This window comes from Strix aluco, chromosome 6, assembly GCF_031877795.1.
Source record: "Strix aluco isolate bStrAlu1 chromosome 6, bStrAlu1.hap1, whole genome shotgun sequence".
Taxonomy (NCBI): domain Eukaryota; kingdom Metazoa; phylum Chordata; class Aves; order Strigiformes; family Strigidae; genus Strix; species Strix aluco.
Window position 1 is genome coordinate 21,734,607 of NC_133936.1, and position 18,548 is coordinate 21,753,154.

At 33.6% G+C, this 18,548-nt stretch overlaps 1 protein-coding gene across 3 annotated transcripts in view; it reads right to left on the minus strand.

Moving 5' to 3' along the window:
* LOC141925235 (sodium channel protein type 2 subunit alpha-like) overlaps positions 1-18,548 on the minus strand; it is a 78,567-nt gene that overhangs the window by 21,030 nt on the left and 38,989 nt on the right. For all 3 annotated transcript variants that reach the window (XM_074829018.1, XM_074829017.1, XM_074829016.1), the window contains 7 exons: positions 17,397-17,687; positions 16,387-16,761; positions 14,682-14,814; positions 13,645-13,883; positions 11,667-11,840; positions 10,182-10,538; positions 7,806-8,258 (listed from right to left, as the gene is read on the minus strand). In XM_074829018.1, the coding sequence (XP_074685119.1) occupies positions 7,806-8,258; positions 10,182-10,538; positions 11,667-11,840; positions 13,645-13,883; positions 14,682-14,814; positions 16,387-16,761; positions 17,397-17,687 (2,022 nt within the window). The remainder of the gene's footprint in view (positions 1-7,805; positions 8,259-10,181; positions 10,539-11,666; positions 11,841-13,644; positions 13,884-14,681; positions 14,815-16,386; positions 16,762-17,396; positions 17,688-18,548) is intronic.

Sequence of the window (18,548 nt, forward strand, 5' to 3'; positions counted from 1 at the left end):
TGTAGCAGATTTTTAAGGCCTGATTTTAATTCATAATATAAAAATAATGGAAGTTAATTATCAGTTCTTTTTCACTGGCATCTTAAACATCAGTATGATGCAAGCTAACCACTTCTGGCATATATGACAATTTATAATATAATTTGGTTACCTTTCACAGCAGATAATTTAGTTATTTTTCATTTTAATATCATTCTTATGATCTAGACTGGAAAATGTTAAAGTAAAATCATGATTAACATGAAACCTTTTTTCAGATGTGAATTTGAACATCACCCTCAATGCATTCATAAAACAAATTAAGCCTGCCCTATCTTAACCCATAATTATCACTAACATATGAACCTCTTTTATGTTTTTTCATATATACTGATAAGTTTCAAAAAGGAAAAAGTATGATAAATACATTTCAACTGGCATTAAATTGCATTCTTTATTGCCAATGCACATATGTATTACATTGTGCATTCTGAAACTACCCATTACTTTGGTACACACACCCGTACAGTTAACACCCAGAAAATGTTTTTGTTTTAATAATTAAAATTACATAAATCACATTAGCATGAAAAAAATGACTTAATAAAAGAATAAGCCTTAATTTATTTTTTATTTTGTAATCTGCATGTGTATTGGAAAGATCCATAATCTGGAGATTTTAAAGGAAGATGCGGTGTCCTGTACACTTAATCTGAGTATGAGAGTACCAAACTAAGTCAAAGTAGTTTTGGTCACAGCATTCTCTGACATTTTACAATGTTATTATCAAGAAGTATATAACATCAGTAATGAATTCACACAACTAAATGGTCCTTAGGGAATGATGTAAGCACACGTTGTAAAAGAGCATCAGTTTTGTAGAATTAACACCATTTTCACTAATTTAGCTAGACTTGCATGATTAAGAGACGTTTAAGATATTAAAGCAGACAAGTTACAGGCACTATCCAAACTATATTTATACCTCAACTGCAAAATGTGAAAGGACCAAATTATTTTAGGTATTAAACAATTTTTTTTTTTTTTGCTATGTTTGTGAAAGAAGACAGAGACAATTTAATAAGAAAAAGTAACCCAGCGTTCTGCATTAACTTTTATTAAAAAAGATTCAGTAATATTGCCTACTTTGCTGTTACTTCAAGAAACTGATTATCTGGAATAGAACCCCCAAATTACTCATATTTAATGTAAACACCTCTTTTCATTTTAGTAGCATTAATTTTAAAATATCAATGTTCACAACAAACACCTTTTCCTATCAGTAATTCTATTGAACCTGAGGATAGCAATATATACCTCCATCTTTTTAATATTATGCTGCTTTCATCATTCCATGACATAGCATACATATTGCAAAATGTTGCAGCAGTGGTGGGTAAACTGAAATAATGAACTGAATTATAAATCAAATTACTAATTTTAAAAATATATATTTTTTTAAGAGTAAGGAAGTTTTGTGTCATATTGCTAATAAAAATTAAAAACAACATGAAGTACCCTGGGTCATTTGAACTATAAGCTACTTAGTACACCGTTTGAGCGGATGATATGAATTCAACTCAAAGAATACAGATTTTTATGAATTAACAACATTAAAAGATGAACAACCATAAATGGAAAAGGAACTGGAAAGAATCAATATGTTTAGAATGCAAAACTATATATGTCATTTAATACATGGTAGAAGAATCAGAGATTAGAGAAGTTTTTTATTTTAAGTTAAGAAAGGCAATTTTCTTGACTTTAGAAATCAAATTAAGAAGCTCAATGAACTATTTTGATATAAAGGACAGGTAGCCTGGTTCCCTCTTTCTTCTAAGGACAGTGTAGGATATAATCCTGTGCTCAAAGAGTTACAGATTTAATTAAACATTGGTTCTCTTTTTCATGTGGGGTGCTCATATTTTTCACTAAGATGAAGGTATTGAACAACCAAAAAACAGACAGTAAAAAGCAATATGCAAGAGCTTCCTGTTCTGATTAAAAATTCAGTTAGTTTCTTTGCTACGTACAATGTTCACAAAGATCTAACTGATTTTGTGAATCACTCCAGGCAGAGGACTCTTAGGAAAGACAGAAATGTTCATCCTTCACCTTCCAGGGCACTTAGTTGCTGTTCAAATATTACCAAACTAAGGTAAGAAGGCCTCATTTTATATACACTAAACACTGGATTGAATGGCTCAACTCACATACTCAAAAATTTATTAGCTGCCTTGATGTTTGCAAATCAGCAGCTAAAACATTTTGTTATTCCCTCAATATAATACCTTTTTTTCTTTTTCACTGTTGGCAGTAAAAAGCTATTCAGATTTTGAATACATTAACTTTTCAATACAAATATCTACTGTAAGGTTATAAGGTCAAAATTTGGAGCTTATGATCTTTTTTTTTTTCTGAAGGAGTCAAGGTATGATGGCACAAACACGTTCAAGAATAATGTTACTACTACAGATTGTCCCACTGAAGTCACTTGTGATTGCTTGAGGTAATTCGTAAAGTCAATCTTTAGTAAGCATCATCTTAAAAATAATAAATGAACGTACACAAAATTGCAGATAATGACTTTAAAGAAAATTCTGTAATAAGGACTAATAATAAGTAGGCCACTTTTTATTCACATGGTGTAACCTACTGTGCATTCAACTTATAAGTCATTCACATTTTGATATACAAATAGTAAAGGAAAATCTGATATGTTTCCCAACCTCCAAAGCAAAGAACATACCAGCAATACAGCTGTTAATAGGAGGAATAAAAGAGAAACACTGTCTTGTGTAATTTAAAAACACACCAAAACCAGAAACCAAAACAAACCCAAAAGGAATACTGTGCTGCTTATTCTCATCTTCTCATTTACTAAGGATCTCTCTCTTTTTTTTTTTTTTTTTTTTAATAATTTAAGTAGACTGAGACTTTTTGCACTGGAGAAGGAGATGAAGAACTGCAGTAAAATGTGGAAGACAGTTGTTGACAACAGTGCTTTGGAGAGTATGTTCAGGAACCTCTTAGAAAAGAGGATCTGAAAATATTACTACGACTACGTAGAAATGCAACAGAAAACCTCAGTGCACCTGTGTTAAACCACTTATATTCTATTAGTTGAATATTTTCCTGCTTAATCAGATCTATTTTCAGCAGGAAATACTTCTTCAATAAAAACAATCTCATTTTAACATTTAGTCCAAACTGTTAATTAAACAACAAAAAGGACACAAAGCACATTTTTTGTAATCATCTTTACTACATCAGCTTGACTTATCACTGAGTATGGTACTCTTCAGCTTAAGCACAGCTGGTAAAGTCACTTTTATTGAGATCTTTTTATCTTTTCCTGAAAGAATAAAAGTATGTCTATAAATAAAGCTTGCAATTTACCCTTTAAAGAAACCAAAAGTATTGTCCATAGAAAATACTTAGGTTTTTTTCACCAAACTAAAACCAAAACCTACCTCTCCTACTCTTAGAAAAAAAAATATGGCATGCATATCTATTAAATTTTAAAAAAAGCATCACCTTTTTTTAATGTAAGGAAGTTTACAGTAAAACAACGTGACATCCAAATGAAAAACATTCAAGTTTTCAAATGATTACAAGGCCCTGGTTTAATATTTTGCATGCTATTTTACACCTGTCCAGATTCATGACAGCAGAAGTCCAAAGAAGGAGCAGCATCACATAAACAGTATCCATCAAATCAGCACCATCCCCCCATACTTAGCACCCAGGAGGATGGGATACTACCACATTCTACTCTCCCCTAAGTACCTTTTCTAAAATGTTTTTTAAAAACCCTTAGAAAGATACTTTCCCATTCCATCTTTCTGAATACCTTACAGGTCCCCTGGGCACAAAAGTGAGACCTGAAATATTTCCGATATATAATACAGTGCAAAAGAAAACATGAAAGATAATGCAGGATTCCACAACAAAACCACGTGAACAGAATTTGTATTTGGAAAAGGAATACCTCAGTGACCCCTAAATGGCAAGGAGCAGAACTGCCCAACTATTCAGACAAGATCATCAGGAATAAGAAACACATAGTTTGGTAAAATTAAGGTTTGTTTTACAGTTCTGGAGTTTAGACATTCAGGAGGGTACTAGTTCCTATTTTGTCTTTTTAACAATTGTCTTAACTTTAGCTTTACCCTGCATTTTCCTAATTTTTATATTTCTTTCTTGGTTACACTTCCTTATTTATATCATTCTAAAACACAGATTTATTTAGACACTTACATAGAATCCTATATAGAATTTTTGCTTGAAATTATGTTTTACATCTGTCTTTCTAAAAATAAAGCAACTGGATTAAGTTCATAAAGAAACAATTAGTGACGATGAAGAGCAAAACTGATATAAATGATTCCCTAACTTCCAATCTTGCAGACATACACAAACTTCATGAGTAGAATATAACTAAGTTATTACATCCATATTCAGAAGGACTATGCATATGTATACAAAAAGGTTATGTTTGTTCGCAGGAGTGTATCCTTCATCCTATATTTTAGCTTCTCTTATATGAGAAAGCTGGAATGTAAATTATAAAAACATTGTGAACAAACATGAAACAATTTATATCAAAACATATAAACATTTTAGCATACAAGTAACTGCATATATGTAATATCACAAAGGCATTGTTCAAATGAACATGATCAGAAAATGTTTATAATTACAAGACAGCTAAAAATATGGTTCAACAGATGAACAGAAAAAGTCAAGTGAAGATTACCTTTCCATTTTCATAAAATCATAGGCTGTTAACCTTCTGTAAACTTGAACAGTCTCGATACTTAATAATTCAGTTAACAATAATAAAAACCTACAAAGCATGCAGGTTATGCCACAGAAGTAGCACAGAAAATACCAAAGATGTAACAAGGAGAAAGAAACATGTTGGGGTTGCCCTCCACCATGCTGTGACTTGAGTCATGGGACTCAGTTTACAGAGCGGCTTTGCATGTTTCCACTATATTGCAATGGATGGGGAAAAATATATTGTAGCTGAGTAGCATGCAGGCCAATCAATCTCAAAAGTGATCATATATGTATGATTTGTTTAGGTAACCTGTGTAAACATGCTGACACGTTGCTCTGCCTGGTTACAAAGCACCAGATCTGCATTCTTGACTGATCCAGCTTGATTTTACTCCTGTGAGAGGTAAGAATGGTACGTAATGAAGTTAAAACACGGTACCCTTTAGGTTGGTTGATTCTGGAAACAGCAGAAGTATGGATTCCTACTTATTAAAGATGTGTTTTCTAGGTATGTCACACATTTGCAAAACATAACATTTATAGCTGTTGATTAGAGCTTTAACCATATACAAAGACATACTGAAAGAGTTAAAACTAGCAGGATATTGAAGCTCACAGATGTATATCGGACTTGGGCCTGAACTTAAAAAGAACCCACAAAACCCCGAAAAAACCCAAACCCCTCCCTCCCCCTCCCTCCCCAAAACCTCCAAACTGAAAAGACAGATACACCCACACTATGTATATTACAGCTTTAAGCATCCTCTAAATGGTAGTAGTTAGACTATTAAAATAACAGAAATATATTTTTCCTTGCATTTAATTTTCAGGGTTATTCATGGTCTTCACTAGAATCTAAATATGTTATCTAGGATACACTTTCAGAAAGAAGTCATGGGCAAAACAAAACAAAACAAAAAATCAATCATACCAGGTCAAACATGAAAATTTTGGGGTAAACAATTTTTCCCAGCATTTTAACTTCATGACTCTAAAAAAAGTTTCTGCTATTTTAGGGTGCATTATGGATTGTAACAGTTATATAGCAATGTAAAAACAAAAACCCATGCCTAGTAATGAACCTGTCACCTCCCAAGTACCTCACATCTATCTTTTATTAGTGTTGTGGTATAAATCTAATCTCACTTCTCACCAATGACTTCTCAAAGGCTCATCAAATAATGTATAGCTATCTAACAACTCCAACATAAACTGTTCCCATTTAACGGGAAAGTCTGAAAGACAGAAATGAAATAATCTACAAAATGAAAGACAATTTCTTTACTGACTATGAACTAGTGTATATGAAATGTTTTTTTGTTGTTAATTTACATATCTCCTATGACTGTCTTTCAACTATGCCAAGCCTTATCTACTTTTCCAAATTTGAGTGGGTTAAAATTAATATTAGATAATAGTATCTTATAAAAAGCAAAGGCTTATGTTTAATCTTGAATATCAGAGGTGAGAATGCATAATTTTGTTAACCAATTCTTAAATATAAAATAGTGAAGAATGAGGTGTCTTAAATTGCTGGATAATTTCCAGGTAAGGGCTAGATTTAACACAGTTATCAGAGCAAGAGTAAACTACCTGGGTTCATCAGATACTACTTCCATGAATCCAAGTTGTATTAAAACACACTAAGGCGGCCAGTATCCTTTATTCAGACTAATAATACGTAAAAGATTTAGCAGCTGTTCAGTAAACATTATAGCTTCCTTACAAAGCACAGTTAATACTTTAAAACAATTATGAATATTGTCTTCTCAACTGAGAGGTCAACATAACATATGGAGCAACAGAACCTCCAAAAAAACCATGAAGCAAATCAAGTGTCAGAAAATGAGCTGCTGAAGTAAAAAATGAGTGTAATACTATTGAACACTGCACTCTAGGTGATAAAAGAAACACCTAAAGAGTCACCTTATTACACCTTTCAAATTTAAGTTTAATTTAACTACACTTTGCTAGAACAAACTTATTTTCTAAAATTTGGAAACAATATGGGCAAATTCATTGCCAGTTCAAAACAACCAAAAGCATAAAAGCCCACAATCAAACAAATAAAAAAACCCCAAAAGAAAACAAAACAATCCAGACAAACCAACCCAGGCTGGAGTTGTCTGCATAAGAGTGACACTCCATAATACCCTTGTGTCCTCAGGTGCCAAGGGAGTTGATACCAGGCACAGTCTGTATTGGAGCCACTGCATAGCAATCTGAATTTTCAGAGTCTCTCAGGATCCTGCTGAAATCCATGATTTTGCTTTCCCCCTCAGTCTGCAGCTGCTGACAAATGACTACCTTCCTAAAGCTGACCCAGTTTAAGGTCAGGCAGCTGTCTTTGAAGTGACTGGTTCAAGACTCCCACCAACAAGCAAGAAACTAGTATCTTTTCTTTCAGTAATGCTATTTTTTCTCATCATTTTTACCTGTCCTATTCACCTTATACTACTGGCATTGTTCCCTTGGCTTTCCCCCATCACGTTTACTTCAGAACTCAAAAACTGTTGTTATTGCTCTCATTAGCCTGAGTTAGCACCTCTGTTAGATTATGCAATACAAATGATGCTGATTTCTGTAGAACTCAGTGAGCTTTAAAAATCAAATGAAAAGGGTGTTAATATTCTTATTAATATCTCCTCTAATCTTTTAAAATAGCAGTTTATTTTCATCCTCACTTCATGGAAATATGATTATATTAAAAAAAAGTCTTTCATCTCTGCTTATTCTGTACATATATGCTAGTTTGTCTATCCCACTAAAAATTTAGAAAAGCTTGTTTTTCAAAACCCTTTTATAAATGGGTTTGTATATACAGTCCTGCCTGGATTTCCTACTCTTTGTAGCCCCACTTTTCCACTTCAGTTTATTCACTCTCAGTACAGTCCAACAATCTCAAATCATTTGTTTTCTAAGGAGGAAGAGCCATACTATGAAAGAATACAATCAGTATAATTCATTCACAATATATAATATAAATAATATAATACAATACATAATAATATAATACATAATATAATACATTTAAATTTTACCTCCTTGCTTTCCTCCAAATCGGAGTCACTGCTAAACTCTTCTGTATTTAGATGTTCAAAATCAGATTCTCCAACAGCTATTGGTACTGTAACAGTAAGGCTTGGGTTGTTTATGAATGATGTGTAATCACTGCCACCTATAACAGTGGCCATTCCATTCTCATTTTTGTGATAATTCGTATCTATCCTTATTTCAGCGACGGTACAGTTGGTAATGCAACGGTCTCTCTCATCATTCAACTGATCAGTTGCTGTTCTTTGATTTACAACAGCTGGTTTCCCTTTACAACACTTTTGGACACATTCACCTGCTTTTTTCTTCACATAACCTATTCCCTTCTGAATTCTTGCAACAGCAATCTGTAAGTTGTTCATTTCATTATCATCGTCTGTAGGAGAAAGGCTGTCTGAACTAAATGAACTCAGCAGCAAGGCCAGAAAAAGGTTCAATACCTAAAAAAGAGGAAAAAAAAAAAAAGACAATACAGCTGAATTTTCTCACTTAATTTTTCATTCACACGCTTCTTCTATCACCCATTATGAACTTAGGCTTCACATGTTTTCCTTTGCTGTATATGATTCTGGAAATTACACAGTAAGTAAAATGTAAATGCAATTTAAGCACAACACCTGTCCTATACTCCAGTGCAGGCGGTTTTGCATTGCTGTATGACTACGAAGACACTTGTAAATTCTTTTTATGCTCATGATTGTAGAAGGTCAGAAATTAATGATTCTTTGGTACTGACTGAACAGATCCAAAGTGTTTACTTCTCTGGCACAGGGAAGCACTCTGCAACAGAAGACATAGCTGATCTGTGCAGAAAACAGCTTTCTTAAACACCGGTCCAAACTCAGACAAATATTTTACTGCATGCGACAAAACTGTAAAGCACACCCTGTCTCCTAACCCCCAAGTCATCCTCTTCCCATGGCAAGACAAAACATAGAACAAATACCAGTTATACAAGCCCAGAGTTTACCAGAAGCTCAGATGGTACTAAGATAGCCAAAGAAGCAGAGTACCAGCTCTTAAAGCCTTCAGATCAGCTGTTCCATACAGCTTTGAAGACAACAGGGTAAAAACTATGTGTTGGGAACACAAAAAGACAACTGGATAACAGAGGCCTGAACATACATCAGGGATTGTCTACTCATGTACAGAATTCTACTAGAGCTATCATATAAAATCATAATACAGTATATACTGTGGAAAAATTCACAGAGATGGATTCTTCATTCCACAAAGTTCTATCCTCTGGTTTAGAAAACTTTAAGGAGGATGTTTTGTTTGGTCAACCAATTTCACAGTTGTCTTCTTTATAAGGCAACAGATTTGCAGAAAATCCTGGAGCAAGTGGCTGTGCTACCATTAGCAATGCATTATTGGTTTAAAGATAATTAGCTTATTCCTGTTAGAAATTTTATTCCTAAAGAATGCCTCCAGTATGGCTAATTTAAAATCTCTTTTGCTACTGACAGTTGCCTAAAGAAAAGATGTAAAATAATAGAGGAAGACTCAGTAGGCAACGAGAAAAACAGCACAAAAGGCAGAGCAATGAAGGCCTCAAATACTGGTGAGTTAATAAATATAAAACATATTTTAAAAGACAAATTTTTACATGGTAATGTAAAAACTGGTAGAGATCTGATGCTTTCCTCTCAAAGAGAAGATATAATACAGACCACTTTAAAAGTGTCTGTAAAAAGCACTTAAAAAACAAGAAGCAAAAAGGTGAAGAGGTGAAGGAAAACGTGAAGTATTTGAACCTGTTTTTTCTGCAGAACTGTTGCCTTCCAATTCAAGTTTCCTTACCCCATTTGCGTAAAAAGTTGGCTGTCCAGCAAGCAGGGCTCAAAATGGCTTAAATTTCAGAGTCTAAGAATGTTAAAGTGGTCTTTTAGACAGGAGAGAACAGGAAAAATAAAAAAACCCAACAACCTGGCTATGTATGATTGGAAGCGATGCCTCAATCAGTTAGATAGAAAAGGCCCCGGTATGTTCTCTTCTGCAAACAGCAAACTACCATCCTGGGAGCGTAACACTTGGGGTGCCTTTGCCCTTCTCTCTCTCTCTCTAACTCTGTAACAAGGAGTATTCCACAAAAACCCTAACACACAATGCTTCTCTCTCACCCATATCCTCTGAATTTCACTCCAGACCCCTGAGGGGGCCCATCCTCCAAGCTGAAGATTCTATATAGGATCAATAATCTAACAAACAGGAAACTCTATTTCAGAACCCATACTTGTAGCAAATTCAAAATCATAAAAAGCATATTTAAATAACACATTTAATAGGGCTTAAAATCTTCATTACTGGTTCTGTTACCATTCTTTCTCTAAATGAATTCTCAAATTCTTTTGGCTACATACCACTAGGTTTCCAATCACCATGACCATCATGAAGACAGTAAGGCACATTGGTTGGCCTGCAACTTCCATGCAGTCCCACATCGTTTCTATCCATTCTCCACACAGCACTCGAAACACAATCAAGAAAGAGTGGAAAAAATCATTCATGTGCCAGCGTGGAAGTTCGCAGTTGCTAGAGATCTTGCAGACACATTCCTTGTAGCTCTTCCCAAACAGCTGCATTCCAACCACAGCGAAAATGAACACAATGATGGCCAGCACCAGGGTCAGATTCCCCAGAGCCCCCACTGAGTTGCCAATAATTTTTATCAGCATATTTAGTGTTGGCCAAGATTTTGCCAATTTGAAAACTCGCAACTGAAAAACAAACAAAAAAAATACATTATTTGCAGTACTTACAAAAATGCTACAGAAATAAACAGATTATGAACCAGTGACTCTCAGCAGTAACAAAAAGAAAAAACTTCAACATAATTCCAACAACCGTAACTTACACAGAAACAGGAGTTTCATAAATTCCACACTTTTAAAGCTTAATACACGTTAGACTTTGCTCATTTTTGTGTAGCATATCTGTATTCTTTTCTACATTAAAGAAACTGCTGGTTGAATTTGTTCAGGTAGTGAATTCTGAACATGGCAAATATCTCCACCATTATGTGCAAAAAAGAATTTTTTAAAAAATAAAGCTCAATAGGATTCTACTGAAGGAAAATAAAGGATTCTGAAATCCTCAAAGAATGGGGTCTTCCAAAAGAATATTGCCTCCAACAAATTTAAAAAGAATCAGACAGACCCACAGTCAGGAACTAAAAGCCAAACACAAGCTATAAGTCCAACATTTTAACTTATGAAGGGGAAAAAGTATAATTCATTCTTTCTTACCCATAACCCACCCAAAATAAAAAAGGTATTAAATACTGTTTTCAGATAAAAGCAAAATGGAAATGCAAAATGGAAAGAGATTATAGGGGAGGAATGTCTCGTAGTTAATCTCTCATTTATAAAATAAAAATATTTTTCTAATAAAATAAAGCACTCCTTTTTTGTTTGGGGGGAAAGCAATCTTTTTTAAAATTAATATTAATTTTATAATTCCTACATTTTAAACATCACTTCTAGTCCTCTTGCAATTTCCAGGTATGGAAGTAGACAGAAGACTACAAATATTTATTTATCTCTCTCAGTATGCACTAAATAGACTGTACTCTTCACTGTGCTTTACCCATCCATGTTAAAACACTTACAATAAAACTATTATTCTTCCCCTTGAAAAAATACTTAGTTGCTTCTGAACCATAAAATGGTACATAGTATTCAGTGATAACATAAATAATTTTGTAAAACATACTTGCAGAGATATCCTATGACATTTAGCAAAAAATATACATATTACTAAAAAGTGTCTTATTACATGAGTACAGTTAAAATACAAACATAATGCACTAATTAATGCAGATATATTATTATCACTAATTTATTTACCAATCTGAATGATCGGAGAACGGATAATCCATCCACATTTGACAGAAAAAGCTCCACCAAACTAAGGGTAACTATAAAACTATCGAAAATATTCCAGCCAACTTGGAAATAATAAAAAGGATGCATGGCAATTATCTTAAGAACCATTTCTGCTGCAAAAATTCCAGTAAAAACCTGAAAGAAGAATGTTTATTGTTACTTTATAGATGAGTATGAATAAGTTGAACTAGCAGATAACAACTTACGTAAGAAGGAACAACCCTCTTACAGCAGGATGTCAGTAAGGAAAATTATCACAAGCTGAACCTCACAGAGAAGGTAAGTGGCAACATCAGAATGAGCTGTAGTGTAACTCTGTTAACTTTAGTTAAACCCAAGATACATTTAGTGACTAGTGAAGAATACAACTATTCCTAATGGGCCTCCTGATTGCCTCTCATATCTGCCGTCCGTCTAAAACTTTCCTCAGCAAGGTAACAATTGGTCTTGCCACAGATGGAAGCTGCTTTAACAAAGGTGTGTGGAAAAAGATGAATGTGCTATTAAATGAGGTCTTCATGAGAACTCACAGATACAATAAGCATATCTTCTCTCTCTAGCTGCCAAAAAGAAAGGCCAATTATGCCGAGGCACATGTTTGAAGTAAAACTCCTTTCTGCCTCTGAAGCCTTCTGAAGAAGGCTAACACCTCTGGAATAAATTAATTGTATTTACTGTAGATCTATGTCCAGCTCTATGAAGATATATGCCCAGATCTATGTAGACCTGCATCTACAGAACTGCATAAATTATTATCTTTTACAAGAAAGATGAATGAACTTAAAAAAATCAGGAGCATCTGAAAAACCTTAAAAGATAGTGCTACACAGTTCAAACAGCAAGAAATCAACTGCTGAAACTACACCTGGTTTATAGTGGCATTTTAGCTGACTGGGAGGAAACACAAATTCTTATCAGCATGAAGGAACACTTCTACTCACACAGCTCAAAATTAATTAATATTAATCTACTTCATGACATATGAAAGTTAAAAATGGTTGTGTTTCCTGGGTAAAGCACACAGGCATGATCACAAGACAACCCTCTGCAACAGCTATTGATCCTAACCTATTCATCTTCCCTGTCTTTCTCGTCAAATACATCCTGAATCTATTTTAAAGAGCACCATGACACGATTATCTTCCATGTAAATAATCTCTGACTCCAGGTTAAGATTAAAACATTGAACGATGTCTGTATTGGCTAAAAAAAAACACAGCATGCAATTTAAATGTTGACACATTAATAACTCTGGACTTAAACCTGAATATATTCCCAACACTTACTAGAATTTAATATATTCTAATTACCAAATTGTTTTATTATTTTGCTACATCATAATCACCAGAATTACTACTTACAATAAGCACAGGTTAAGAAGTATAGCAGATAACATTATCTATATTATTGCCATTATAAAACAATCCAAACAACCACCCCAAACCCAGCCTACAGACTGTGTCCACTAGGGAACAAAACCAAATTGTACCACCAGACACTCTTGGAGGAAGTCACATATTCTTTGCCTTCCAAACTGGTATGGACCAATCAAAGCAACATTCTTCATGGAAATACAAAAATAACAGTGCAAATAATAATCCAAAATAACACCCAACTCTTGTGTTGTCAATGATACTTACAGTAGAAAGGATCTAATTTGGCTCCTACTGTTTTTGTAATACTAAACAAAAACAAGTGAGATTTCTTTTGGTTTTGTGTCATTCAAACTGGTTGTTGAAAAACCCATTTGCATAAGTTTTTATATAGAAATCAAATTCTTACATACAATATATCTCAAATACTATTTTTAGACTATTTTTAGTACAATTAAGCTTTAAGAGTTATTTTATGGGATGATAATAAAAATAATAAAAGTAATTCTATTTCAAAGAGAAACCAGGTTTGAACTGTATCAAATTATATAGTTTGATGGACTTACCTGATTACCTATTTTAAGTACATTATTGAATTCATCAGTCATTGGATAATGTTCCATGGCCATAAACAGTGTGTTTAAAATTATGCAAACAGTGATAGCCAGATCAACAAATGGATCCATTACAATAAATTCAACTACATTCTTTACTTTTAACCAGGGCTCCCAACAATTCCAAATTAAGAAAGTGTGGGCAAACTTATACCAGCAAGGTGGACATTTTTGTCTGGATTCTTCAAGTTCTGGGAAAAAAAGAAACGTATAGTGAACAACTTTTGGAGAAAGAGAGATAAATTTTTGTTTATCTGCTTTTTCAGGTTTTAATATTTATCTGAATCATTAAAGATCTTTGGAGGAACCTCCTCAGATTTCCATGAACTGAAATTATTGTTGCTGACTGAAAAGGTTTTAGAAGACTAGAAGAAAAAACAGTTTTGAGGTAATAATTGAAAAAGTTGTCTATTTTTAATATCATACAATCCTGTTTAAAAAAACCCCACTATTTATGCTTGCACTTAGGGATAGTTTTCTCAGTAGAACTTCCAACTTCACAGTCCTCTCAAATTTCTAAATATTTATTTTTGGGAAAAATAAGATTAATTTCACCATAAATATGTTTCTGAAAACTAGTCAAGCTTATTCAACAATTTCACTGTTCCAAATAATTTTACTAATAATTTCTTTCTCCTTATTAAATAAGGCCTTGCCTTTAATTTTCTGTAACATTTTTACAGTATAGTTAGTGAAAAATCTATCACAAGGCATTTCTTCCAGTAATCGTATTGCTAAATGTGAATAACTACTATAAAACACATACATATTATCTATTTTAATTAGAACATGTTTCTTAGTTTAGCCTGCTTATCAGATTCCTTCATTTCTTTTTTCACTGTACATATGCACTTTTGTTCTATTATTCAGTTTATGTATTTGCAATGGCTACATATTTTTTGCCTTCTGTATTTGCACTGTGATATAATACCTTCAAGCAAGTCTAAGACTATGTCAAGAAAGTTCATGCACCTGCAGTTATAACATACCTTCCATTGTATTCGTGATAATGCCAGCTATACTCATGGCTCTTTGCCTTAAGCTGGGATCCTCCAGCAACTCCACTGGTATTTGGTAAGAACTTGTACGCCTCTTTTTTATTTCTATTTCTGTAGTAGTGCTCTATAAAAAAAGAGGGGCATAAATTAAATTCAACTCTATAAATACTGCAAAACAGGTATCAGAAAGACTTCAGTTTCAATGAATTCATGATACGTGAAGTTTTGTATTTAAGTGCCGTTACATCAGATTTTTTCCCATTATACATAACATAAGCCTAGTATTTTTTTTTTAACTACTATTTTCATGTTGTACTTCTGAATACTGTTAATACTTATAAAATACTAAAACAAGATTTTGATATTAAGTTCCCAGATTACCACTGCATTTTAGTTAACTACTATTAACTCCACATTAGACATAGCCGAGGAAACTTGGCTGCAGCACTAGAATTGGAAAAATTCCCAGTTCCCAGTTCCATGATTTCTCTACCAATATTTCACTTTTAAACTAGTTCAACCACAAAATACTTATAGTAAGTGATTTATACTAGGAAGTTTTCTGCAATAACAATAATTCTCTAAATTCTCTAAAAAGATCGGTCTTGATCTCCATACCCATTCAAAACTAATTTAAAGGATATATTTTACCTTTCATAGCTATCATCTCTGATTTATTTTATGAATTTCAACTAAAGAAACAAAAGTCCAACTTAACTGACCCGAAAAATGAATAATTTTTTTTAAAGTATTTTATTAAAAACATTGAAAGCTGTGTTATAGTCATATAATTGACCAGACCTCAATTATAAAGAAGTTTTGAATGCATGAGCATGGCTAGATTTTTTTCAGTAAATTAAATAATTGCATGAAAATTAAAGTATAATAAACAGCAAAAAGATTATAACTCTAAGGATTTTGGCTGATAACTGTAGGAATCTGGCTGATGTACTTTCAGATGCTGTGACCCAAGTAAAAATTTTTGTTTCAGTAAAAGAAGGTTTCTAGGAAAAAAAAAAAATGCAACAGATCTCTCTGTTCCATTCCTAAAGCAGACTGAGGGAAAAGGGAAAACTGTCCAGAGGAAGAAATGGATGAATCTGCATGTACTTTTTTTTTTTTTTAATTATACCCTGATCCTAGGCAGTGAGAAACTCAGATCATCTCAGAGACCCAGGAGAAAAAGAAGGCCTTCAGAACTTCTAAAATGTCAACATAATCTTAAAGGCTATGCTACATTTGCACAATACCAAATATATGGATGGGGAAAAAAGTAGAACCAGCAGGTTACTGATAGAGAATTAGGAAATACATTTGAAGGGAGGCTAAAAGCGTAAGGAAAGATAAAAATTCAAACCAACATAATAATATGCAGAATGTTTAGAAAGTTGAGCACCCTATTTTGGATTCTAAAACAGATTTAGCAATGGAACATTACTAATTTGATTCACTATGCAGGTGCATGCATATCCTTGCTCTGCAGGTATATAAAAATCTGCTACTTTGTTCTCTTTCATTTTCATGCTTCAGCCTCTCATTTTTGAGTGAAATCACCATAAACCCATTTCATTACAGTAAGATATGCAAAAGCATTCAGAACTTGTTAACCATTTTCAAAGCATTTCATTCCATTAAAACATGGCCAGGTGCAATAAAGAAGGGTCATGAAACCTGGAGTAATTTAAAACTTTCTTACATTGTCATCAGTTGTTGGTTTATCTATTATCACCTCTGGCAGAAGCTGTCCAGTAGGTGACAACAGACCTGGTGGTCCATCCACTAAGGAAACCACCCCATTGCAATCCACAGTGCTGTGCATCTTCCCGTTCACTGGAAACAGCCTTCTTGACGATCTACTGGCCTGACTAATGTTACTACTGCGCCGTTCACCATGTCTGCGTGGCAAAAAGAGAGAGCCTCTTCTGCTCCCATTATCCTCAAACGTGCTGTGCTCATCATCAGCAAAGTCATTTTCAGATCCTATCTCTCTTCCGTATTCTCTAAAACTGAAAAGACTTGTTCTGCTGCTACGTCTAGGAGAAAACAGGGAGCCACGAACACTCAGTAAAGACTGCAAAGGAAACAAACAAAATGACCAGCTGAAGATTTTAAATATACAAAATGCATGTCTATATATTTAAAAAATAGTAATTTATATTCCCCAGGAATCTGCCAGTGTTATTTTTAATACACTGCCTTAGGTAGATTTCAGACATATGCACTAGAGATTAAAGTCATCTGAATGGGTCAATTTACGGTATACCTAAAGAAATTATTGGAGAGAAAAAAAATTAACATGCATAAGGCCACAGTATTTTTCATCTCTGTATTAAAGAGAAAAATCAAGACTTCTAGAAATTCTAATGATCCACATAGATCATGCATTATGTTAAAAGATATCAATACCCTTAGTCTTCTACACTTATACAATACACTTAAATTTTCCTTTTATGATGTAAAAAGGGATTCCTATTTCAAATTAACTAGGAAAATGCAATGCTGCTGTGCATGTTAAGACCCACTGGATCCTCAAAACACTTGTTTAGGTACAATCTAGAAAATAATACCAACAGTAAGTTGGTATTTAAAAACAATGCAATATTATTTTTCCTTGGTTGTATTACTTTGCAAAGATGTAGTGAAGTTTGTTGGATATTACAGTTATCTCACGAACCCACAAAATTACAACTGCACTATTCACAGTACCTGGTGGGGTGATATGAATGGCTTCCCATAAGCAAGTCTGCTCCCATCGAAAGAAAAACGGAAACCTTTCCTTTTGATACTTCCATCTGATTCAGATTTTGGAATCTTTTCATCCTTCATGTCCTCCTCTTCTCCAGAGAGCTCCCTCTGCCTTCTTTTCTTCCTTCTATTTCTCCTTTCTTTGGCACTTTTTGAGCTAAGCTTGGATGCTTCTGAAGAACTATCTGAGCGTCCACCAGTCCCACTTTCACCACTGTACTCAGTCATCTCTGCTGCAGCTGCTGCTATTGCCTGCCACAGCAATTATTTAATGTGATGCTTTACAAATCACACCATTTTTTAAAGAAACCTATAGTCCTTGTTCTTAAGATTTATATCAAATTACTTCTAGATGAGTGACAAAAGCCTACATGGATTTGTGCAAAACTTCAAATGTAATTCTGTAATATGAGTTACAGTAAAAGGTCAGTTACAAAAGTTGCTGTTCAAATGGAGTTCTACTTTGCATACATATCATGGAGTCAGTCTGCATTGTGTACAGCATTCTGCCACAAAGTTCATTAGAAAATACTTGAAAGTTAATAAATTTATTATTTATAGTGAATGCAACTGCAAACAAAAGAGCTAAACAGAGTCATACTTCAGTCTGTATTAATTTAGTAAAATAATTTTAACCGTTATTGTAAGTAACAGCTTCCTTAAGCTGCTTTGCGGAGAAAACTCTGGGGTACTGCTTCCAGTCTTTGATTCACTGGTGGTTATACAAGTAGTAAAAATTAGTCAGAAATTTATGAATAAAAATATTTTAAACTTTACTCAAGGCTTGACAAGTATTTCACAAGTATTGTAATTATTTCTAAGCTGAGAATTTGAAAAATCATCAGGACAGGTTACAGGATATTACCCCTAGATAAGAAATATTTATTTCAAAACTATCATTCTGACTTGGGGAGTACTTTTTGTTCTCAGTTCAGAAATTTATTACTGCTTTAGACATTTAAAAACGCAATAGCCATAGAGAAAGCAGTCTAAAGTACTTGTGAGGTATGTAAATGAACAACTTTTTCTTAATGTTAATTCAATTATTGGTTTTGTTTTGAATGAATAGCATGCAAAGGAATACACTAAAGCTCAAACTCTTGTTAGAAAATA